The sequence below is a fragment of the Argopecten irradians genome, chromosome 2 (assembly GCF_041381155.1).
Source record: "Argopecten irradians isolate NY chromosome 2, Ai_NY, whole genome shotgun sequence".
Lineage (NCBI taxonomy): Eukaryota > Metazoa > Mollusca > Bivalvia > Pectinida > Pectinidae > Argopecten > Argopecten irradians.
In genome coordinates this window covers 54,122,240-54,149,804 of record NC_091135.1, presented here as the reverse complement: position 1 = coordinate 54,149,804, position 27,565 = coordinate 54,122,240, and the positions used below count along the sequence as shown (strand labels likewise).

General features: G+C 36.6%; 1 protein-coding gene across 1 annotated transcript in view; it reads left to right on the top strand.

Moving 5' to 3' along the window:
- Positions 1-27,195, top strand: part of LOC138316724 (uncharacterized) — a 43,955-nt gene extending 16,760 nt beyond the window's left edge. Inside the window, exons 9-24 of the mRNA XM_069258382.1 lie at positions 1,354-1,810; positions 2,398-2,452; positions 12,820-14,352; positions 14,910-15,368; positions 15,640-15,909; positions 16,299-16,577; positions 17,280-17,498; positions 17,813-17,986; positions 20,307-20,405; positions 20,523-20,615; positions 23,639-23,753; positions 24,056-24,174; positions 24,919-25,032; positions 25,485-25,636; positions 26,214-26,382; positions 26,649-27,195. Of these exons, the coding sequence (XP_069114483.1) occupies positions 1,354-1,810; positions 2,398-2,452; positions 12,820-14,352; positions 14,910-15,368; positions 15,640-15,909; positions 16,299-16,577; positions 17,280-17,498; positions 17,813-17,986; positions 20,307-20,405; positions 20,523-20,615; positions 23,639-23,753; positions 24,056-24,174; positions 24,919-25,032; positions 25,485-25,636; positions 26,214-26,382; positions 26,649-26,687 (4,346 nt within the window). The 3' untranslated portion in view covers positions 26,688-27,195. The remainder of the gene's footprint in view (positions 1-1,353; positions 1,811-2,397; positions 2,453-12,819; positions 14,353-14,909; positions 15,369-15,639; positions 15,910-16,298; positions 16,578-17,279; positions 17,499-17,812; positions 17,987-20,306; positions 20,406-20,522; positions 20,616-23,638; positions 23,754-24,055; positions 24,175-24,918; positions 25,033-25,484; positions 25,637-26,213; positions 26,383-26,648) is intronic.
- Positions 27,196-27,565: the final 370 nt, after the last annotated feature.

Genomic DNA, 27,565 nt, shown 5'->3' with positions numbered 1-27,565 from the left:
TAGCCTGAGATAACATTTTAATATCATATCTATATTGGTCCTGGTCAACCCCCTCGGGGCAAAGGGGCAGGGCCAAAAGGGGCAAATAGGCTACAACTTTAAAAATCTTCTTCTTAAATACTGGAAATGGTAGAATCAAATACTTGTCATAGATGGACAGGTCTTAAGATATTTTATGAAAATTGTGAATTATATGACCCTTGGGTCTCAGGTTTCTCCCTGGGGAGGGGTTTAAGTTTACTGTAGTTTATATAGAAAAAACACATTTTTGAGTATTATTTAGTCAATATAATAGGAAATTAGTCAATTGTAGTCAGAATTACCCCTATGTGATGGCCATTGAATCTTATTACCAAATTTTCCATGACTGATCCACAGGGGCCTTAGGAGCGGGGCCAAAACGGGTCAATAGGCTAAAACTTCAAAAATCTTCTTCTGAAATTCTGGAACTGGTAGAATCAAATACTCTGCATAGATGGAAAGGTCATAAAGTCCTTTACAAAAATTTGTGAATTTCATGGCCCTGGGATCTCAGATTTTCCCCTTGGGAGGGGGTCAAATTTACTATAGTTTATATAGGAAAAACACATTTAGGAACATTATTTGCTTAGTTTTCATAGGAAATTAGTCAATCTGGGTTAGAATTATTAGTCTGAAATAGCATTTTAACATCATATCCATATTGGTCATGGCCGACCCCCAGGGGCCAGAGGGGCGGAAATTTAAAAAAAATCTTCTATTTGAATTCACAGATTTCATGGAACCAAATAATCTTCATAGATTAAAAAGTCAAATTCATAAAATCACTGACTGACTTCAAGGGCCTGATGGGCAAATATATAGTGTTTATATGCATGTCTTTGTTTCATTCTGTATCTGAACTCAGGTAACCGTTAAGGCCCATGAGCCTCTTGTTGATGTTTCCATGGTTACCTAAGCTTTATTGATGTTTCCATGGTTACCTAAGCTTTATTGATGTTTCCATGGTTACCTAAGCTTTATTGATGTTTCCATGGTTACCTAAACTTATGTTTCCATGGTTACCTAAGCTTTATTGATGTTACAATGGTTACCTAAACTTAACGTATCACAAGTGTAATATGATGGGTTTTATTTATGATCTGAATTAATTGTATCTATATATATCAAAACTTTAAAGGATTTTATTTGTAGGAAGCAGGAAAAGAGTAACATAAAAGACAAGATAAGACATTATCATGCACCCACAATGATAAACTGTCCGCCTATGTCTGCCTGTTTGTCCCATCACTATTTCATGTTTGTGTGGGGACATTTTTGTCTCTAGTGATAAATATTAAGGATATTTCACATATGTTATATCTCTCCCTTTAGTGTGCGACATTTGCGGTAAGCAGGCACCAGAGTTGATCTGTTCACAATGTGACAACAAACAATTGTGTATTAATTGTGACCAAAGATGGCATACACATCCTAAACGTAAAAACCACCAGCGTCAAATTATCCAGTCTGTCGATGGAAAGGTGTCAAGCATGAATGGAATACCGTGTAGTGAAGAACGTGGTATACCAGAGACGGTTCCACATCAGACGTCAGTGACATCACAGCTCGGTAGTTCTGTTGATCCTAGTCCGTCTGGTGGTCCGGAGACACACGTCACACCCGGGACACCACACCTGTCACAAGCTGGTGTACCTGTAACGTACAACACCTCACCTCCTGTAGGTGAAGGTCGCCCATCCATCCCTGCCTGGACGGCGGCAGATCCTCTGGGAGTGTCCAATGATCTCAGCTCTGGTAGCATGAGGAATGGAGAGGTCATGCAGGGGAGGTAAATCTCGAGTTATTTACTCCTTGGCACTGTTACATCAATTTTAAAATTTAAGGCTTAATTCAAAGTCCAATGATACATATTTTTATGATTTAGAAGAATTTTGAAAAATGAAAAAAAAATCCTGTGGTAAATCATAAATTGAAAAAAGTTTAAGTGGGTACCACTTTTAATAAAAAACGAAAGCTAATTGACATTTATTCCAAAAAACACCATTTGACTAGTCCTGTCTTTCCAAACTTTACGGTAACAGGTATAAATTTGCAACTTTAAGCACAATAACTTGAATGTAAATGGCACTTATATTATACAGCTGAATTAAGTACAAATAGTGTATTTTATTTTAAGAGGTAAGTAAACACATGTGATTGAACATGAGAATAAAGAATAAAGAGTAATTACTACCTGAATAATTTATCATCATCTGTGAAATAACTGTATCTAGTTGTCATGTTAAAATCTTTGTTTTCTCTTATCCTGATTCAAGTTACTTATTCTGTCAGTGTGAAATTATCTCTATCTTGAAGCTAGTGAGAGAGTGAATGTGGAAAAAACCCTTTGACATGAACTTCAATATAATGTTTCAGACAAGAGAGCCAGTCAATGGTTACCAGGCAGATCCCCACGTCTACATCAAAAATGGTACTGAACTGTTACCTTATATCTCTGTTATACATTTGCTTTGAATATTCTGTTCATGATATTTACTTTCCAAATCTAATAGCCATACTGTACTCCATATACAATCAAAATGATAGGCATACTGTACTTCATATACAGTCAAACTGATAGACATACTGGACTCCATATACAGTCAAACTGATAGACATACTGTACTCCATATACAGTCAAACTGATAGGCATACTGAACTCCATATACAGTCAAACTGATAGGCATATTGTACTCCATATACAGTACAGTCAAACTGATAAACATACTGTACTCCGTATACAGTCAAACTGATAGGCATACTGTACTCCGTATACAGTCAAACTGATAAACATACTGTACTCCATATACAGTCAAACAGATAGACATACTGTACTCCATATACAGTCAAACTGATAGACATACTGTACTCCATATACAGTCAAACTGATAGACATACTGTACTCCATATACAGTCAAACTGATAGACATACTGTACTCCATATACAGTCAAACTGATAGACATACTACTGTACTACAGTCAAACTGATAGGCATAATGTACTCCATATATAGTCAAACTGATAGACATACTGTACTCCATATACAGTCAAACTGATAAACATACTGTACTCCATATACAGTCAAACTGATAGACAAACTGTACTCCATATACAGTCAAACTGATAGGCATACTGGACTCCATATACAGTCAAACTGATAGACATACTGTACTCCATATACAGCCAAAGTGATTGGCATACTGTACTCCATATACAGTCAAACTGATAGACATACTGTACTCCATATACAGTCAAACTGATAAACATACTGTACTCCATATACAGTCAAACTGATAAACATACTGTACTCCATATACAGTCAAACTGATAGACAAACTGTACTCCATATACAGTCAAACTGATAGACATACTGTACTCCATATACAGTCAAACTGATAGACATACTGTACTCCATATACAGTCAAACTGATAGGCATACTGTACTCCATATACAGTCAAACTGATAGACATACTGTACTCCATATACAGTCAAACTGATAGACATACTGTACTCCATATACAGTCAAACTGATAGACATACTGTACTCCATATACAGTCAAACTGATAAGCAGTACTGTACTCCATATACAGTCAAACTGATAAACATACTGTACTCCATATACAGTCAAACTGATAGGCATACTACTGTACTCCATATACAGTCAAACTGATAGGCATACTGTACTCCATATACAGTCAAACTGATAGACATACTGTACTCCATATACAGTCAAACTGTAACTGATAGGCATAGGCATACTGTACTCCATATACAGTCAAACTGATAGACATACTGTACTCCATATACAGTCAAACTGATAGGCATACTACTGTACTCCATATACAGTCAAACTGATAGGCATACTGTACTCCATATACAGCCAAACTGATAGGCATACTACTGTACTCCATATACAGTCAAACTGATAGACATACTGTACTCCATATACAGTCAAACTGATAGACATACTACTGTACTCCATATACAGTCAAACTGATAGACATACTGTACTCCATATACAGTCAAACTGATAGACATACTGTACTCCATATACAGTCAAACTGATAGACATACTGTACTCCATATACAGTCAAACTGATAGACATACTGTACTCCATATACAGTCAAACTGATAGACATACTGTACTCCATATACAGTCAAACTGATAGACATACTGTACTCCATATACAGTCAAACTGATAAACATACTGTACTCCATATACAGTCAAACTGATAGACATACTGTACTCCATATACAGTCAAACTGATAGACATACTGTACTCCATATACAGTCAAACTGATAGACATACTGTACTCCATATACAGTCAAACTGATAGACATACTGTACTCCATATACAGTCAAACTGATAGACATACTGTACTCCATATACAGTCAAACTGATAGACATACTGTACTCCATATACAGTCAAACTGATAGACATACTGTACTCCATATACAGTCAAACTGATAGACATACTGTACTCCATATACAGTCAAACTGATAGACATACTGTACTCCATATACAGTCAAACTGATAGACATACTGTACTCCATATACAGTCAAACTGATAGACATACTGTACTCCATATACAGTCAAACTGATAGACATACTGTACTCCATATACAGTCAAACTGATAGACATACTGTACTCCATATACAGTCAAACTGATAGACATACTGTACTCCATATACAGTCAAACTGATAGACATACTGTACTCCATATACAGTCAAACTGATAGACATACTGTACTCCATATACAGTCAAACTGATAGACATACTGTACTCCATATACAGTCAAACTGATAGACATACTGTACTCCATATACAGCAAACTGATAGACATACTGTACTCCATATACAGTCAAACTGATAGACATACTGTACTCCATATACAGTCAAACAGATAGACATACTGTACTCCATATACAGTCAACTGATAGACATACTGTACTCCATATACAGTCAAACAGATAGACATACTGTACTCCATATACAGTCAAACTGATAGACATACTGTACTCCATATACAGTCAAACTGATAGACATACTGTACTCCATATACAGTCAAACTGATAGACATACTGTACTCCATATACAGTCAAACTGATAGACATACTGTACTCCATATACAGTCAAACTGATAAACATACTGTACTCCATATACAGTCAAACTGATAGACATACTGTACTCCATATACAGTCAAACTGATAGACATACTGTACTCCATATACAGTCAAACTGATAGACATACTGTACTCCATATACAGTCAAACTGATAGACATACTGTACTCCATATACAGTCAAACTGATAGACATACTGTACTCCATATACAGTCAAACTGATAGACATACTGTACTCCATATACAGTCAAACTGATAGACATACTGTACTCCATATACAGCCAAACTGATAGACATACTGTACTCCATATACAGTCAAACTGATAGACATACTGTACTCCATATACAGTCAAACTGATAGACATACTGTACTCCATATACAGTCAAACTGGATAGACATACTGTACTCCATATACAGTCAAACTGATAGACATACTGTACTCCATATACAGTCAAACTGATAGGCACATACTGTACTCCATATACAGTCAAACTGATAGACATACTGTACTCCATATACAGTCAAAGTGATAGACATACTGTACTCCATATACAGTCAAACTGATAGACATACTGTACTCCATATACAGTCAAACTGATAGACATACTGTACTCCATATACAGTCAAACTGATAGACATACTGTACTCCATATACAGTCAAACTGATAGACATACTGTACTCCATATACAGTCAAACTGATAGACATACTGTACTCCATATACAGTCAAACTGATAAACATACTGTACTCCATATACAGTCAAACTGATAGACATACTGTACTCCATATACAGTCAAACAGATAGACATACTGTACTCCATATACAGTCAAACTGATAGACATACTGTACTCCATATACAGTCAAACTGATAGACATACTGTACTCCATATACAGTCAAACTGATAGACATACTGTACTCCATATACAGTCAAACTGATAGACATACTGTACTCCATATACAGTCAAACTGATAGACATACTGTACTCCATATACAGTCAAACTGATAGACATACTGTACTCCATATACAGTCAAACTGATAGACATACTGTACTCCATATACAGTCAAACTGATAGGCATACTGTACTCCATATACACAGTCAAACTGATAGACATACTGTACTCCATATACAGTCAAACTGATAGACATACTGTACTCCATATACAGTCAAACTGATAAACATACTGTACTCCATATACAGTCAAACTGATAAACATACTGTACTCCATATACAGTCAAACTGATAGGCATACTACTGTACTCCATATACAGTCAAACTGATAGACATACTGTACTCCATATACAGTCAAACTGATAGATACTGTACATCAAACTGATACATACTGTACTCCATATACAGTCAAACTGATAGACATACTGTACTCCATATACAGTCAAACTGATAGACATACTGTACTCCATATACAGTCAAACTGATAGACATACTGTACTCCATATACAGTCAAACTGATAGACATACTGTACTCCATATACAGTCAAACTGATAGACATACTGTACTCCATATACAGTCAAACTGATAGACATACTGTACTCCATATACAGTCAAATAGCATAGACATACTGTACTCCATATACAGTCAAACTGATAGACATACTGTACTCCATATACAGTCAAACTGATAGACATACTGTACTCCATATACAGTCAAACTGATAGACATACTGTACTCCATATACAGTCAAACTGATAGGCATACATACTGTACTCCATATACAGTCAAACTGATAGACATACTGTACTCCATATACAGTCAAACTGATAGACATACTGTACTCCATATACAGTCAAACTGATAGACATACTGTACTCCATATACAGTCAAACTGATAGGCATACTGTACTCCATATACAGTCAAACTGATAGACATACTGTACTCCATATACAGTCAAACTGATAGACATACTGTACTCCATATACAGTCAAACTGATACATACTGTACATATACTCAAACTGTACTACTGTACATATACAGTCAAACTGATAGACATACTGTACTCCATATACGTCACAGTCATGATAGACATACTGTACTCCATATACAGTCAAACTGATAGACATACTGTACTCCATATACAGTCAAACTGATAGACATACTGTACTCCATATACAGTCAAACTGATAGACATACTGTACTCCATATACAGTCAAACTGATAGACATACTGTACTCCATATACAGTCAAACTGATAGGCATACTGTACTCCATATACAGTCAAACTGATAGACATACTACTGTACTCCATATACAGTCAAACTGATAGACATACTGTACTCCATATACAGTCAAACTGATAGGCATACTACTGTACTCCATATACAGTCAAACTGATAGGCATACTGTACTCCATATACAGTCAAACTGATAGACATACTGTACTCCATATACAGTCAAACTGATAGGACATACTGTACTCCATATACAGTCAAACTGATAGACATACTGTACTCCATATACAGTCAAACTGATAGGCATACTACTGTACTCCATATACAGTCAAACTGATAGACATACTGTACTCCATATACAGTCAAACTGATAGACATACTGTACTCCATATACAGTCAAACTGATAGACATACTGTACTCCATATACAGTCAAACTGATAGGCATACTGTACTCCATATACAGTCAAACTGATAGACATACTGTACTCCATATACAGTCAAACTGATAGACATACTGTACTCCATATACAGTCAAACTGATAGACATACTGTACTTCATATACAGTCAAACTGATAGACATACTGTACTCCATATACAGTCAAACTGATAGGCATACTGTACTCCATATACAGTCAAACTGATAGGCATACTGTACTCCATATACAGTCAAACAGATAGACATACTGTACTCCATATACAGTCAAACTGATAGACATACTGTACTCCATATACAGTCAAACTGATAGACATACTGTACTCCATATACAGTCAAACTGATTGGCATACTGTACTCCATATACAGTCAAACTGATAGACATACTACTGTACTCCATATACAGTCAAACTGATAGGCATACTGTACTCCATATACAGTCAAACTGATAGACATACTGTACTCCATATACAGTCAAACTGATAGACATACTGTACTCCATATACAGTCAAACAGATAGACATACTGTACTCCATATACAGTCAAACTGATAGACATATACTGTACTCCATATACAGTCAAACTGATAGAACATACTGTACTCCATATACAGTCAAACTGATAGACATACTGTACTCCATATACAGTCAAACTGATAGACATACTGTACTCCATATACAGTCAAACTGATAGGCATACATACATGTACTCCATATACAGTCAAACTGATAGACATACTGTACTCCATATACAGTCAAACTGATAGGCATACTACTGTACTCCATATACAGTCAAACTGATAGGCATACTGTACTCCATATACAGTCAAACTGATAGACATACTGTACTCCATATACAGTCAAACTGATAGACATACTGTACTCCATATACAGTCAAACTGATAGACATACTGTACTCCATATACAGTCAAACTGATAGACATACTGTACTCCATATACAGTCAAACTGATAGACATACTGTACTCCATATACAGTCAAACTGATAGACATACTGTACTCCATATACAGTCAAAACTGATAACTACTGTACTCCATATACAGTCAAACTGATAGGCATACTGTACTCCATATACAGTCAAACTGATAGACATACTGTACTCCATATACAGTCAAACTGATAGACATACTGTACTCCATATACAGTCAAACTGATAGACATACTGTACTCCATATACAGTCAAACTGATAGATACATACTGTTACTCCATATACAGATCAAACTGATAGACATACTGTACTCCATATACAGTCAAACTGATAGACATACTGTACTCCATATACAGTCAAACTGATAGGCATACTGTACTCCATATACAGTCAAACTGATAGACATACTGTACTCCATATACAGTCAAACTGATAGGCATACTGTACTCCATATACAGTCAAACTGATAGCATACTGTACATATCAGTCAAACTGATAGACATACTGTACTCCATATACAGTCAAACTGATAGGACATACTGTACTCCATATACAGTCAAACTGATAGACATACTGTACTCCATATACAGTCAAACTGATAGACATACTGTACTCCATATACAGTCAAACTGATAGACATACTGTACTCCATATACAGTCAAACTGATAGACATACTGTACTCCATATACAGTCAAACTGATAGACATACTGTACTCCATATACAGTCAAACTGATAGACATACTGTACTCCATATACAGTCAAACTGATAGACATACTGTACTCCAATATACAGTCAAACTGATAGGCATACTGTACTCCATATACAGTCAAACTGATAGACATACTGTACTCCATATACAGTCAAACTGATAGACATACTGTACTCCATATACAGTCAAACTGATAGACATACTGTACTCCATATACAGTCAAACTGATAGGCATACTACTGTACTCCATATACAGTCAAACTGATAGACATACTGTACTCCATATACAGTCAAACTGATAGACATACTGTACTCCATATACAGTCAAACTGATAGACATACTGTACTCCATATACAGTCAAACTGATAGGCATACTGTACTCCATATACAGTCAAACTGATAGACATACTGTACTCCATATACAGTCAAACTGATAGACATACTGTACTCCATATACAGTCAAACTGATAGACATACTGTACTCCATATACAGTCAAACTGATAGACATACTGTACTCCATATACAGTCAAACTGATAGACATACTGTACTCCATATACAGTCAAACTGATAGACATACTGTACTCCATATACAGTCAAACTGATAGACATACTGGACTCCATATACAGTCAAACTGATAGACATACTGTACTCCATATACAGTCAAACTGATAGACATACTGTACTCCATATACAGTCAAACTGATAGACATACTGTACTCCATATACAGTCAAACTGATAGACATACTGTACTCCATATACAGTCAAACTGATAGACATACTGTACTCCATATACAGTCAAACTGATAGACATACTGTACTCCATATACAGTCAAACTGATAGGCATACTGTACTCCATATACAGTCAAACTGATAGACATACTGTACTCCATATACAGTCAAACTGATAGACATACTGGTACTCCATATATACAGTCAAACTGATAGACATACTGTACTCCATATACAGTCAAACTGATAGGCATACTGTACTCCATATACAGTCAAACTGATAGACATACTGTACTCCATATACAGTCAAACTGATAGACATACTGTACTCCATATACAGTCAAACTGATAGACATACTGTACTCCATATACAGTCAAACTGATAGGCATACTACTGTACTCCATATACAGTCAAACTGATAGACATACTGTACTCCATATACAGTCAAACTGATAGACATACTGTACTCCATATACAGTCAAACTGATAGACATACTGTACTCCATATACAGTCAAACAGATAGACATACTGTACTCCATATACAGTCAACCTGATAGACATACTGTACTCCATATACAGTCAAACTGATAGACATACTGTACTCCATATACAGTCAAACTGATAGACATACTGTACTCCATATACAGTCAAACTGATAGACATACTGTACTCCATATACAGTCAAACTGATAGACATACTGTACTCCATATACAGTCAAACTGATAGACATACTGTACTCCATATACAGTCAAACTGATAGACATACTGTACTCCATATACAGTCAAACTGATAGACATACTGTACTCCATATACAGTCAAACTGATAGACATACTGTACTCCATATACAGTCAAACTGATAGACATACTGTACTCCATATACAGTCAAACTGATAGACATACTGTACTCCATATACAGTCAAACTGATAAACATACTGTACTCCATATACAGTCAAACTGATAGACATACTGTACTCCATATACAGTCAAACTGATAGACATACTGTACTCCATATACAGTCAAACTGATAGGCATACTGTACTCCATATACAGTCAAACTGATAGGCATACTGTACTCCATATACAGTCAAACTGATAGACATACTGTACTCCATATACAGTCAAACTGATAGGCATACTGTACTCCATATACAGTCAAACAGATAGACATACTGTACTCCATATACAGTCAAACTGATAGACATACTGTACTCCATATACAGTCAAACTGATAGACATACTGTACTCCATATACAGTCAAACTGATAGGCATACTGTACTCCATATACAGTCAAACTGATAGACATACTGTACTCCATATACAGTCAAACTGATAGACATACTGTACTCCATATACAGTCAAACTGATAGACATACTGTACTCCATATACAGTCAAACTGATAGACATACTGTACTCCATATACAGTCAAACTGATAGGCATACTGTACTCCATATACAGTCAAACTGATAGACATACTGTACTCCATATACAGTCAAACTGATAGACATACTGTACTCCATATACAGTCAAACTGATAGACATACTGTACTCCATATACAGTCAAACTGATAGACATACTGTACTCCATATACAGTCAAACTGATAGACATACTGTACTCCATATACAGTCAAACTGATAGACATACTGTACTCCATATACAGTCAAACAGATAGACATACTGTACTCCATATACAGTCAAACTGATAGACATACTGTACTCCATATACAGTCAAACAGATAGACATACTGTACTTCATATACAGTCAAACAGATAGACATACTGTATTCCATATACAGTCAAACTGATAGACATCGCATATACGACATAACTGTACGTACTCCATATACAGGCAAACTGATAGGCATACTAATGTACTCCATATACAGTCAAACAGATAGACATACTGTACTCCATATACAGTCAAACAGATAGACATACTGTACTCCATATACAGTCAAACTGATAGACATACTGTATTCCATATACAGTCAAACTGATAAACATACTGTACTCCATATACAGTCAAACAGATAGACATACTGTACTCCATATACAGTCAAACAGATAGACATACTGTACTTCATATACAGTCAAACTGATAGACATACTGTATTCCATATACAGTCATACCTGTTTGTAAGGACCACCCAAGTGATACAGGAAAAATGTTTTATATAGCACGATGGTCTTTATACACAGATTGAATTATGTTGAAATAGGTTATTTGAGACCACTAAATATTCTTATTAAACTGATTATCTTTTATAGTGGTGATCGCTAACGCAAGTTTTATTGATTATTTTTTACCACTTTTTCCTTATTTTTGTTTAGGTCACAGTTATTGTTTATTGGGATATTTTGGCGTCGGGAAATTATCTTTACTATCTGGCTGGGAAGTTTCAAGATTTATCTATAAAAGATATATAATTGATGATTGGTTTTTTTCACATATCAAATTTTTGTAACCAAAGCAACATCCCACGAAATTAAAAAAATATCAACCCTGTGGAAATAACTAGCTATATGGTAACTTGATTTTAAAGGAATAAAAATGATGTTTACAAGTCTAGTGATGTCAGGCCGGTGAATGTCACTTTTTGTTGAATTCTAACTTGTTTTACATTGCACAGAGATCACCAAGTCTTCCTCAGCCATCCCATGCAGCACCTGGTGGACCACCAACCTCCAAACTTCTGAGACGGATCTTGGAAATACAAGATCTTGATCGGAGGGAATCAAAGATCCACATTGATCTGGAAATGCTTGCTCAGGAAATAAATGATGTAGAGGCCCGCTCATCAGCACTGATTGATGAAGAGGTAGATTTTGAGGATGAGCAATTCAAGAGTCTGACAAGAAGAAAGTACAATCTTCAGAAGGAAAAAAGGGAGATAGAGAAGTATCTATACAATGTTTTCCCTCATGACAGACAAAAACAAAATGTTGATAATGGCACTCCCCACATTTTCTGTCCACCACCTATTTCCGGGGGTGACCCTCGATATCAGGGATCGCAGGTAAATGCCAGTATGATGGGAAGTGTTGCACTATTTGGGTCCAAGGAAACTCTGAGGAGTACTGTAAGCCAGCAGGTTGGCTTTGTAAGTCCAGAAGTTCAGCCCCAAAGTTCCCATCAGCCTCCTGGCCATTCTTTCCCTGCTCCAGTGTATAGTTCAGCAGGTCCAACTACAGGACACAAGTTGATGGATGTTTCATCTCATAAAGCTATGGAAGCAAACTCCAATCAAAGTAACCAGTATACGCCAGCATCAAGTGCTGGAAGTACTGACCTATCAAATCAGTATACCCCTGTCCCCATTACAACTCTACCTTACAATGCACAAGTATCCCAATCGCCAGGCATATACTCCAGTATGGGTATGCAGTATGGCAAGAAGATACTGCAGCCACCAATGCCATCGGTACAGCCATTTGATCAAAGTCGAAGTCAGTTGTCTCAGCAACACAGTAAAGGTCAGCCCCTGGGATACTCTATAGCATATCCTCCGGATAGTCAGCATGCGTCGTCAAATAAACTTGAAAAATCTAAGGCAACAGATCCCATGGAAGTATTAGCCCGGACAGAAAACTCCATCAATGAAGGTCTAGTAAAGGCTAATAGAGAATCAAATATAGAGCCATATATGCCTTTTAAACTACAAAAAGTACACTACCCTCCACAAGAGGCTACAATTTTACCAGCACCATCAGGTCAGAGTGCAGCGCTTCAGCTGAATGATCAGGAATTTCAGGCTACCTCCACTATACAGGATGCTAATTCCGCCAATCTCAACTCTACACTGCTAAACAAACAGGTGCAGAGTGAGAAAAAGTCCCCTAATCAAAGCAGTCAGAACTATTCGCTGCCTACTGGTAGTAGTCCTGGACTCCTGCCTGGTGCTGTGGCTCGCAGTAAGTCTGAAGGCACGCCTTGTAAATGGATGTGTGAGCACTGTACTTTCCACAATGAAGCTGACACCAAAGTGTGTGCTATGTGTAGTAAGACAAGTCAGAAACCAACTTACATCTACGAACAGGAGGTGACAGAAGCAGCAAGTGCCATGCCGAGTAACCCGTCTCAGAGCCTTGTTGATGAGGAGGAGACCAAAGTTCTGGACCAGGCAGTGCGCCAGGGACAGCGAGCATACAATGAATATAGACAGGTAAGATAAACCGTCATACACACTCCAAACACAGTGGCTTTTACTTTGGTATAGTGTGATTTCCTCCTGCAGTGAGACTTGGTACTCACATGTATGGCCTGTAGATTAATTGAGGTACTCCACTTTTCTCCTGCAGTGATCTTCCACAACCATCCGTCTGACGTCTGACAGCAAAGATCTCGAATCTCTTTGTATCGGAGCCCACTAGTGCAAATAACACAGATTGATATTTGTTAAGTAGTTTATTTTGCAACTGATGATTGAAAGCCAAGTTTCAATACCAATCTCACATACAAATAACCTTTCAAATGTTGTACATAAATATTATACTGTGAATGGAGTGACTAGCTAGGGTCGCAGACCAATAGCTGGGACCAGCTAGATAAACACTACATCATTAGACAGAGTTATGGCCCCTTCATTTCTCATTCCATGGGCTATAATTACACGGTTTCAAGGTACATATCAAATTAGTGGAGAAATTAAATTTCTCCTTTGCTTGTAGAGGCAAAACAGAAATAAATTTTGATAAGCATTTTAATATTCTCCATTTACAGGTGGAAATCGAAAAGAAAGAAGCACATGAAAGATTTCAAGAACAATTACGACAAGAAGAGGCAGCAAAAAGAGCAAACCTGAACAAGAAAGCGGTAGCAGCAGAAGAGTATGGCTATGTGGTGGTGGAGAAACCTCCAGTTAAGGAGCTTATAGCAGCAGAGCCCCGACCTGAGGAGAGAAAAGCAGCAGAGCCCCGACCTGAGGGGAGAAAAGCAGCAGAGCCTAGACCTGAGGGGAGAATAGCAGCAGAGCCTCGACCTGAGGGGAGAATAGCAGCAGAGCCTCGACCTGAGGGAAAAATAGCAGTTAAACCAGTGACACCGCCAATATCGTTCAACAGTATGGCACTTCATGGAAACAAGGAAATGAACTTTACTGAAAAAATGAAAGAGTTGAACATGAGAAAGAAACAGGAGTCACTGATTCAGGAGGGACGTAGTCTAGTAAAGTTACTGAAGGTAAGAGATTTCTTACACCCTTAGTTAGTTGGAGCTTACTAATGGAGGTAAGAATTTTATTATGGAGAGATATTTTAACTCATTTGTTGGACCTTTAGGACTTTCCTTAATTTTTTTTATTTTCCATAGACAACGTATTGCTTGACATTTTTATCATTTTCAAGGCATTTTGAACAAGTGAACCCTGCTGGCTTAACTTTTGATTATATCCAATCTCAAATGCATCACCAATTACTTTATATTTACAAAACAAAATATTTTTTGTATACAGGAAGCAGAAAAACTAGGCTTTGCTATGGAGGAAATCAACCTTGGTTTGAAAAAATGTAACCAGGATTTAGAGAAAACTTTGAAGTGGCTGAAAAATGATTGGCAGATGTCTGTGGAAACTCTCATCACCATGGTAACCAATGAAGGTACAAGGATGGAGCAAAATGAGATTGGGGAGCTTTCTTTTCCTGAAGCAAAGAAGGCTCTGCGAGAATCCAATGGGGATCTAGATGGAGCTGCTGCTGTCTGTATAGCCAACAGGCGGGATATGGTATGTCTTTTTATGAGAGTTTTACTATTTCTGGGATGTGAATAAAGATAATTTGGAGTACCTAACTGTACTGAGTGAGATGTCTATTCACACATTGTAGTGAATTTTGAGTACTTTAACTGTACTGTGTAAGATGTCACACACTGTATATGTACATATTTTAGCAATAATCATATATTAACACTAGAAATTTTTGCACTAAAATATGATTGTGCTAAAGCAGTTATTGTGAATGCACAAATTTATCATTGTGTTAATTTATTCAAAATCAGTTTGCCAGTTCACTTTGATTGCACCAAAATAAGTATGTTTACACTATTGAAGAAATGTTTGATTAAGAAATAAATGGACTTTCTTTATCTCAGATATACTGATGTTTCCTTTTTCAGTATAAAGAGATATCAAGCCAAGGAAATTTTGCCAGGGAGCAGATTCTGATGGCTCTTTTGACAAATAAAGGCAATGTTGAGGAAGCATTGGATGAACTGAATTTAGCTAGTATTCAGCCATTCTACGAGCGAGTGTGGGCGGAATTTGACAATGTACCATTGGCAGCTGGGGCTATGGCTAGACCAATGGACATGCAGGATGAAATCAGTGTGACCAATAGTATACTTAGTCACCAGGACTTCTGGGCCTCAGTCACTGATAAAAATGTAGACATGAACGTAAGTCTGCTATGTATTAGTACTAACCTTCAGTGAAATAACAACTGGGGCTATAGTAAATATCTGTTCTAAATGAGGTGTGGGACCTTGTCTATGTTATACCAAAAGATATATCGATTATGAAATGTAAAAGATTATCATGTACCGGTAGTTTCAATCACTGCTAAATAAGCTTGACTTTGGTGATGATTGAATGTGATTAAAGCTACTTTAGTGAAGAACACTTAGGCCACTTGAAATGAAGGTTTATTCCAATCACCTTAGTTGTCTATTTTCTGTGTTGTCCATCGGCTGTTTGTAAAAAAAAAAAAAAATATTTTGACTTTTTAATAACAAGAAAATTTAGAAATCCAGTATGGACATTATAGCATGCTTGGGTGTATACTTATCAATGTTTTCAAATCAATGACCTTGATTAATTATGTATATTATGGCCTGATTGAGTGGGTACTATTGCCTCATAGTATTGTGGAGGGATGGAATTGTGCCCGAGCCGAAGGCGAGGACACTATCCCATCACAAGTTCAATTATAAAATAAGTAATGACTTAGCTAATACAATTTTTTTTCTTTCCCCTGATTCAAAAGCATGAATTGTTCAAGAAAATTTAAGTTTCAGATTTCAAGTAAAGGTAAGATTAGGTATTTGTCTGTACTGTTTTAATGTTTTATCCTATAATAATTATTTGTTTATGTGACACAGCGGCGAGTCAGGATGATACTGGTGGAAGGAAAACTCCAGAGCTGGGGACGAGCTGAGGTGGTTATCAAAATTCTAGATGTGGATGTGGCCAACAACCAAATAGAGGCTTCTCTTGGAGAGATTGTGGAGGCGGTGAAGAATTGCCAAGACTATAAGAGTTCTATGGTGTACCTAAGTCAGGAGTGCCAGATCTGTATGGGCAGATTCGCTATGAGTAGGGTATGTTTCTTAACAGTTACTGAGGAAATGTTAAGGAAAATGTGAAAACAAACAAGTCAACATGAAAAAATAGCAAAAATTGATTCATATTTTGTTGTGGTTTTGAATATACTTATGCTATATCAGCTTGTTTGAAACATTTGTGGTTTCAAATAAATATTTGCTTTTATGTGTTCATTCAGTGGATGATTTCTTCATGTTTGTTGAATATCAAAGTTTGAGTTCTAAATACTGCTGTAGTATCATTTGATGCTTTACCAGGTGTCTAATAATATGTATATTCTATTGTGATTGTGATGGGCATATGTTTTCAGATTCGCAGTCTCAGCTCCTGTGAATGTAAGATATGTGTAGATTGTATGAAGGGTTATTTTGAGGTGTGTATTCGAGAGAAACATGTCCGTAATCTGAACTGTCCCCTGTGTAGTCAGCCTGATATGGAGGATGTGGACGCAGCCACCAACTATCTTACCTTCCTTACAATGCTGGTAAGTACAGACATGAACACCAACTATCTTACCTTCCTCACATTGCTGGTAAGTACAGACATGAACACCAACTATCTTACCTTCCTCACAATGCTGGTAAGTACGGACACGAACACCAACTATCTTACCTTCCTCACAATGCTGGTAAGTACAGACACGAACACCAACTATCTTACCTTCCTCACAATGCTGGTAAGTACAGACACGAACACCAACTATCTTACCTTCCTCACAATGCTGGTAAGTACAGACACGAACACCAACTATCTTACCTTCCTCACAATGCTGGTAAGTACAGACACGAACACCAACTATCTTACCTTCCTCACAATGCTGGTAAGTACAGACACGAACACCAACTATCTTACCTTCCTCACAATGCTGGTAAGTACGAACACGAACACCAACTATCTTACCTTCCTTACAATGCTGGTAAGTACGGACACATCCGCCAACTATCTTACCTTTTCACAATGCTGGTAAGTACGGACACGAACACCGACTATCTTACCTTCCTCACAATGCTGGTAAGTACGGACACAAACAAAAACTATCTTACCTTCCTCACAATGCTGGTAAGTACAGACACGAACACCAACTATCTTACCTTCCTCACAATGCTGGTAAGTACGGACACGAACACCAACTATCTTACCTTCCTCACAATGCTGGTAAGTACGGTCACAAACACCAACTATCTTACTTACCTTCCTCACAATGCTGGTAAGTACGGTCACAAACACCAACTATCTTACCTTCCTCACAATGCTGGTAAGTACGGACACGAACACCAACTATCTTACCTTCCTCACATTGCTGGTAAGTACAGACACAAACACCAACTATCTTACCTTCCTCACAATGCTGGTAAGTACGATCACAAACACCAACTATCTTACCTTCCTCACAATGCTGGTAAGTACGGTCACAAACACCAACTATCTTACCTTCCTCACATTGCTGGTAAGTACAGACACAAATACCAACTATCTTACCTTCCTCACAATGCTGGTAAGTACAGACACAAATACCAACTATCTTACCTTCTTCACAATGCTGGTAAGTACAGACACGAACACCGACTATCTTACCTTCCTCACAATGCTGGTAAGTACAGACACGAACACCAACTATCTTACCTTCCTCACAATGCTGGTAAGTACAGACACGAACACCAACTATCTTACCTTCCTCACAATGCTGGTAAGTACAGACACGAACACCAACTATCTTACCTTCTTCACAATGCTGGTAAGTACAGACACGAACACCGACTATCTTACCTTCCTCACAATGCTGGTAAGTACAGACACGAACACCAACTATTTTACCTTCCTCACAATGCTGGTAAGTACAGACACGAACACCAACTATCTTACCTTCCTAACAATTCTGGTAAGTATGGACACAAACGTCAACTATCTTACCTTCCTGTCAATGCTGGTAAGTACGGACACGAACGTCAACTATCTTACCTTCCTCGCAATGCTGATAAGTACGGACACAAATACCAACTATCTTACCTTTCTCACAATGCTGGTAAGTACAGACACAAATACCAACTATCTTACCTTTCTCACAATGCTTGTAAGTACGGACACGAACACCGACTATCTTACCTTCCTAACAATGCTGGTAAGTACGGACACATCCGCCAACTATTTTACCTTTTCACAATGCTGGTAAGTACGGAAACGAACACCAACTATCTTACCTTCCTCACAATGCTGGTAAGTATGGATAATAGGTTGATTACTGAAGTTTCTTTTAACACAACCAATGATTGTACTTGTCTATAAAGACCAGAGCAAATTGTGTTACAAATGACCATTTGGAACGATGGTCATATTAAGCGGGTGATCTTTATATACAAAGGTGGTTGCTAAGGTAGATTTGACTAATATATAACATGAAATTATTTTATAGCAAAAATCTTAAGTAAACCTAAATGCTGATTTTGATATAACGTTTCCGTAAATATTTAACTTAGTTTTTAATGCAGACTATGAGAGAAATAAAAAATGTGAAAGTTAAATAGCACTTAACGTTTTATTTAAAATGTAACATTCTCTTAAAAAAATGAAAGACTAAATGCCACATTTATTATGTGACCTTACTCATCTGGCATCAACAGGATATAAAGCAGTATAATAATGCACCCAACCAAATTTAAGATTGAGCGTTACTTCTCTAGAACTCTGTGGGCCTGTGATAGATCAAGCTTTTTTCTTCCCAAAATGTCTCAAACCAGGGTTGATATAACAACAGTGATAGTAATCCCTGGAAATCAAGGGTGATGATATCATTATCTGTTCAACAGCTACAGACAATAATCAGCCAGGAGGACCTACAACTGTACGACTCAAAGCTTAGAGACTGGAATCTACAGAAAGATCCACACTTCCGCTGGTGTGCACATGTAAGTTCCCTAGACATGAATTTTAAATATAAAATGTTTTCACGCTGCAATAATTAAAAAAAAGAAACTTTCACAAATTTAAAAGTTTTCTAGAACAGTGTGTACTCTCTGTTTCAGTGTGGTAATGGGTTTATATGGGACAGACAAGATGTACCAGGGATGGTTTGTCCACAGTGTCACAAGAAGACATGCTACAATTGTAAAAAGCAGGTATGTAAAGCTAAACAAAACCAGGCTACCACTTAACAGGAAACTCAGGGGAGCTATCAACACTTATAAGATAGTTCTATGGTGTGATGTTTTTACCAAGAAGGAACAATCATAACTTAGTATAAACTTAATTACCACTCCAGCCACTTTAACCTCAAGGAAGGCAAGGTATAAACTATGTTCTAAAGCGTGGCCAAGATTTAAAACTTGACCCCAAAAGTTGGACCAATATGAGCCTTAGCCCCTAACATTGGTGCTGTCATAATATCATAACAGTCTACCACATGTCTTTTTTGCTGTATTCGGTACTGATGGAAAATAGGTCTATTTGATCATGAGAATTTCATAACATTGTACTTGTGATCATGACGAAACAATGTTGGAGATATTTGTAATATTCTTGGAGTTGTTCAGCTCAAATATGTATGTTTTTGATGAATGTTGCATGATAAAAATTATTTATGTCAGAATTGTATTTTTGTCGGGGTTAGATAGAAAAAATTAGCTTGACAAAGGCTCTCTTGTCAGCTTGTATTTTAAGACACTGACCATGTTTTCTCTATGTATGGGTTGTATTCTCTATGTATGGGTTGTATTCTCTATGTATTGGTTGTATTCTCTATGTATGGGTTGTATTCTCTATGTATTGGTTGTATTCTCTATGTATGGGTTGTATTCTCTATGTATTGGTTGTTATTCTCTATGTATGGTTGTATTCTTATGTTGTATTCTCTATGTATTGGGTTGTATTCTCTATGTATGGGTTGTATTCTCTATGTATGGGTTGTATTCTCTATGTATGAGTTGTATTCTCTATGTATGGGTTGTATTCTGTATTGGTTGTATTCTCTATGTATGGGTTGTATTCTCTATGTATTGGTTGTATTCTCTATGTATGGGTTGTATTCTCTATGTATGGGTTGTATTCTCTATGTATGGGTTGTATTCTGTATGTGGTTGTATTCTCTATGTATGGGTTGTATTCTCTATGTATGGGTTGTATTCTCTATGTATGGGTTGTATTCTCTATGTATGGGTTGTATTCTCTATGTATGGGTTGTATTCTCTATGTATGGGTTGTATTCTCTATGTATGGGTTGTATTCTCTATGTATGGGTTGTATTCTCTATGTATGGGTTGTATTCTCTATGTATGGGTTGTATTCTCTATGTATGGGTTGTAATTCTCTATGTATGGGTTGTATTCTCTATGTATGGGTTGTATTCTCTATGTATGGGTTGTATTCTCTATGTATGGGTTGTATTCTCTATGTATGGGTTGTATTCTCTATGTATGGGTTGTATTCTCTATGTATGGGTTGTATTCTCTATGTATGGGTTGTATTCTCTATGTATGGGTTGTATTCTCTATGTATAGGTTGTATTCTGTATGGGTTGTATTCTATATGTATGGGTTGTATTCTCTATGTATGGGTTGAATTCTCTATGTATGAGTTGTATTCTCTATGTATGGGTTGTATTCTCTATGTATGGGTTGTATTCTCTATGTATGGGTTGTATTCTCTATGTATGGGTTGTATTCTCTATGTATTGGTTGTATTCTCTATGTATGGGTTGTATTCTCTATGTATGTGTTGTGTATTCTCTATGTATGGGTTGTATTCTCTATGCATGGGTTGTATTCTCTATGTATGGGTTGTATTCTCTATGTATTGGTTGTATTCTCTATGTATGGGTTGTATTCTCTATGTATGGGTTGTATTCTCTATGTATGGGTTGTATTCTCTATGTATGGGTTGTATTCTCTATGTATGGGTTGTATTCTCTATGTATTGGTTGTATTCTCTATGTATGGGTTGTATTCTCTATGTATGGGTTGTGTTCTCTTTGTATGGGTTGTATTCTCTTTGTATGGGTTTTATTCTCTATGTATGGGTTGTGTTCTCTATGTATGGGTTGTATTCTCATGTTTGGGTTGTATTCTCTATGTATGGGTTGAATTCTCATGTTTGGGTTGTATTCTCATGTTTGGGTTGTATTCTCTATGTATGGGTTGTATTCTCATGTTTGGGTTGTATTCTCATGTTTGGGTTGTATTCTCTATGTATGGGTTGTATTCTCATGTTTGGGTTGTATTCTCTATGTATGGGTTGTATTCTCATGTTTGGGTTGTATTCTCATGTTTGGGTTGTATTCTCATGTTTGGGTTGTATTCTCTATGTATGGGTTGTATTCTCTATGTATGGGTTGTATTCTCTATGTATGTGTTGTGTATTCTCTATGTATGGGTTGTATTCTCTATGCATGGGTTGTATTCTCTTTGTATGGGTTGAATTCTCTATGTATGGGTTGTGTTCTCTATGTATGGGTTGTATTCTCTTTGTATGGGTTGTATTCTCTATGTTTGGGTTGTATTCTCATGTATGGGTTGTATTCTCATGTTTGGGTTGTATTCTCTATGTATGGGTTGTATTCTCTATGTATGGGTTGAATTCTCTATGTATGGGTTGTATTCTCTATGTATGGGTTGTATTCTCTATGTTTGGGTTGTATTCTCTATGTATGGGTTGTATTCTCTATGTATGGGTTGTATTCTCTATGTATGGGTTGTATTCTCTATGTATGGGTTGTATTCTCTATGTATGGGTTGTATTCTCTATGTATGGGTTGTATTCTCTATGTATGGGTTGTATTCTCTATGTATGGGTTGTATTCTCTATGTATGGGTTGAATTCTCTATGTATGGGTTGTATTCTCTATGTATGGGTTGTATTCTCTATGTATGGGTTGTATTCTCTATGTATGGGTTGTATTCTCTATGTATGGGTTGTATTCTCTATGTATGGGTTGTATTCTCTATGTATGTATGGGTTGTATTCTCTATGTATGGGTTGTATTCTCATGTTTGGGTTGTATTCTCTATGTATGGGTTGTATTCTCTATGTATGGGTTGAATTCTCTATGTATGGGTTGTATTCTCTATGTATGGGTTGTATTCTCTATGTATTGGTTGTATTCTCTATGTATTGGTTGAATTCTCTATGTATGGGTTGTATTCTCCAGTGGGAGGACCAGCATGAAGGCCTTACCTGTGAGGACTTTGAACAGTGGAAGATTGACAACGACCCAGAAAACCAGGCCATGGGTGTTGCCAGACATTTGGAAATTAATGGAATTGGTGGGTGTCTAAACCTCATGTAGCCAGAATAGATAACATTGTTTTTGATTGATAATCAGTTGAACATACAAACCATGTGATAAAAAGTCATATCAAAATTTGAAGAAACTTTTATGATATCTTTACACACAGTTTGGTCCATTTAAATCAACAGTTCTTGTTAATGCCATTGATTTTTTTAATACACAGACAAGAAATTTGTAACAATGTTATAAATGAAATATTCCTCACAATTTAATGAATGTTTTTGTCTATCCCATAATTTGCCTGTGTTATTGATACCTGCATATGTTTTTATACAGACTGTCCCAGCTGTAAGATGAGATACGCCCTAGCCAAGGGGGGCTGTATGCACTTTAAGTGTCCTCAGTGTGGACACGAATTCTGTAGTGGATGTTCAAAACCATTTGTCAAACAAGGAGTACGTATATCCACATAAATATACCTCTGCTAAACAACACATCCTTTGATATAACCACAATGAATTGATACACGTATTACATACACTCTGCCAGGAAAATTTCTAGTACAGTATTTATATCTTAAACACATGACAAAATATGCTTAATAAAGTCTTAAAGATCACAGAAATAAAGGATCTGTCATGAGTTTCCCTTCATGTAAGATTTATTTACATTTTAGCTCACATTTAGCTCACCTGGCCCCAAGGGCGGTGAGCTTATGTCATGGCGCAGTGTCTGCCGTCGGTCCGTCAACATTTCCTTTAAATCGCTACTAGTCATAGAGTTCTGCATGGAATGTAACCAAGTTTGGCCAGAAACATCCTTGGGGGAAGAGGAACATCGTTTGTAGAAATTTTGGCCCTGAGCCCCCGGTGGGCAGGAGGGGTGGGGCCCAATAAGGGAAATAGAGATAAATCCTTTAAATTGCTACTAGTCATAGAGTTCTACATGAATTGTAACCAAATTTGGCCAGAAACATCCTTTGTATAAATTTTGGCTCTGGCCCTCTGGAGGTAAATATTTAAATTCCTTCGGAAAAGAAACAATGATTCTGTATTCAGAACACTATTGGCATTACGAACCAGGTGAGTGATACAGGCCCTCTGGGTCTCTTATTTCATTTTTGTTTACCTCTACCAGAAAAGCAAATTTCATTAAATTAAGATTTTGCCCGAATTATGTGTTGATGTTGTGTGTTGTAGCCCTGTATTGGATACCAGAAATGTAAGGGTAAAGGAATCCATAGTCATCATCCTCGTGACTGTTTCTACTATCTCCGGGACAACGCTGTCGAAGATTTACAGAGAATCCTCAGGGTGAGAACAACATACATGTAATTTTACAGAAATTCAGGTTAACCACCAGTAGACTGATATAGATTGATAGAATCTTAAATTTAAAGTTAAATATTTTGGGTAATCAGTATAAGGCTTCCTGAATGCTTACCAGCCAGAATCTTTTACTGAGTCAAGATACATCTGTATCTACTGGTCAGACCCATGTTTATATATGATTATTTTTCTCCCATTAGTTAAAGAAAAGGGTAAAATTCTCTTTGTTTAGAAGCATTTTCACATCACCATTATCATTGAGTTCTGTGCCATTCAGGTTTCATTTATAGGTATTGTCCTTTACTTTTATAGTAATTTATGCTTCAAACAACGCATTAACTTTGTATTATTTTTATACCGATATTGAGCTCTGTGACTTAAATATGGTGATCTGAGGCCCTGTGACCTTGAAAGCATGACCTTTATATCTTGCACAGGACAAGAAATTACACTTTAACCATGAGGCTCCAGATGCTGGGGATATGGCCACCCCTACATGTCCAGTGATGGAACAGAAGGAAATTGACAGTAGCAAGAAGGATGAGGCGTGCGGTCGAGAAGTCCTGAAGGGGCATGCCGGGCTATGTGTGTAAGTACACCAGATAGTCCTACTAAAGGGTTGTCCAAATAATATAATGCACCAAAAGGTTGTTTTGTCTTCCTAGTATTCATCAACAAAACTACCAGCTGAAATTATTATTGATGGCAGATAGCTAAAACCCTCCAAAATATCAGAAAGCAATAATACCTAAAGTACAGATAAAAGGATGCTGTGTATTAATTTATGATTGAAGAATTTTGAATTACATGTTTTTGATTTAATATCTCAAAAAAACATTGAATTTCAAAATGTCAGTGTTGGTATGACTGAAATGATGACTAGTAGGTAATGAAAATAACTAGCTACTTAAAACAATTAGAATTGGTAGGGCTTGCTATACACACATATTTCAGATAGAGATCCAATTGACATTTGCTATATCATAACAGTCAATTAAATCTGTTGAAATGAATGACTTAGCGATGTACATGTACCATCAATTTGGACAGGCTTTCTCTAAATGATATCTATACATTAACCAATATTCCTTGCTATGGAGTAAAACATATGTTATACATACAGTGTAGATCTATTTTTAAGACTTACAATATTATGTATGTTACAGAAACCACTATAAGGAATATCTAGTAGGCATCTTAAACAAGAACAGGGCTGATCCCATCAATATACTGATGGTGGACGAGATGAAGAATCTCCTGGAAAGGGAGGAGAAGAATGTACCATCACAGAAGGAAGGGGAGCGAGATGGACACTATAGGAAACGTCTTGCCTCGGTTAGTACAGAAAATGCCTTTTCTAGGTCTGTACAGAAAATGTCTACTCTGCCAGGCAGAAATGAAAAATAAATTGAATAAAAAAGTAGAATAACAATCATATACCTGTAGAAATACAGATAAGCCAGTGTTTGGTGCAAACTGATTCTTTTCACTGATCAAAAAATTAAACATTTTTAAAAAAAATTCACTTTCACATTATTGCAAAATGTGCAGTGTTTTGATGTGTTTTTCTAGCTATTTAATTAGTTTAAATCTATTTCCAGTACATCAAAGAGAAGTTACCTATTAAACAAAACAGATGAGCTGTGTAGACTTTGTCGAGAATCTCACCAACAACCAACCCTATTTGTCAAAGCACAGATAATCCAGGTCTCCTTCCTGATTAGTATACAGGATTTCTGAGGCAACAGAACACGAGGGTGAACTAGAAGCTCCAGGTGACTTATCAACATCTGAACCACAGTTGTAAAGACAACCATGTGATTTTGTATTTAAATAATTTTGGATCCATAAAGAGCAGCAAAATCTTTGGAAGCCTTCGCGAGTTGACTGGTACTTTTGACACTTGACACCCCTTAATTCTGAATAAGCTCATTGAGATTAAAGGCAGGAACCCTTAAACAAAGGAAAGTCAATTACTACATATAGGAAATAGTGGTTAACATATTCACAAAGGGCGCCTAAAAACATTTTACATTCCATAAAACTTGATGGACAATTATAGATGTTACATATCCATTCTACTACGCAGCATTTGTATCTGGTCATTCATTTAAAACATTTTAATCATGGTTTTTACATTGTATATAACTGTAAGTTTACATGGTAATAAACTGTCATGTTCACATTGTATATAACTGTAATGTTTACATGGTATATAAACTGTCATGTTCACATTGTATATAACTGTAATGTTTACATGGTATATAAACTGTCATGTTCACATTGTATATAACTGTATGTTTTACATGGTATATAAACTGTCATGTTCACATTGTATATAACTGTAATGTTTACATGGTATATAAACTGTCATGTTCACATTGTATATAACTGTTATGTTTACATGGTATATAAACTGTCATGTTCACATTGTATATAACTGTAATGTTTACATGGTATATAAACTGTCATGTTCACATTGTATAAACTGTAAACATGGTATATAAACTGTCATGTT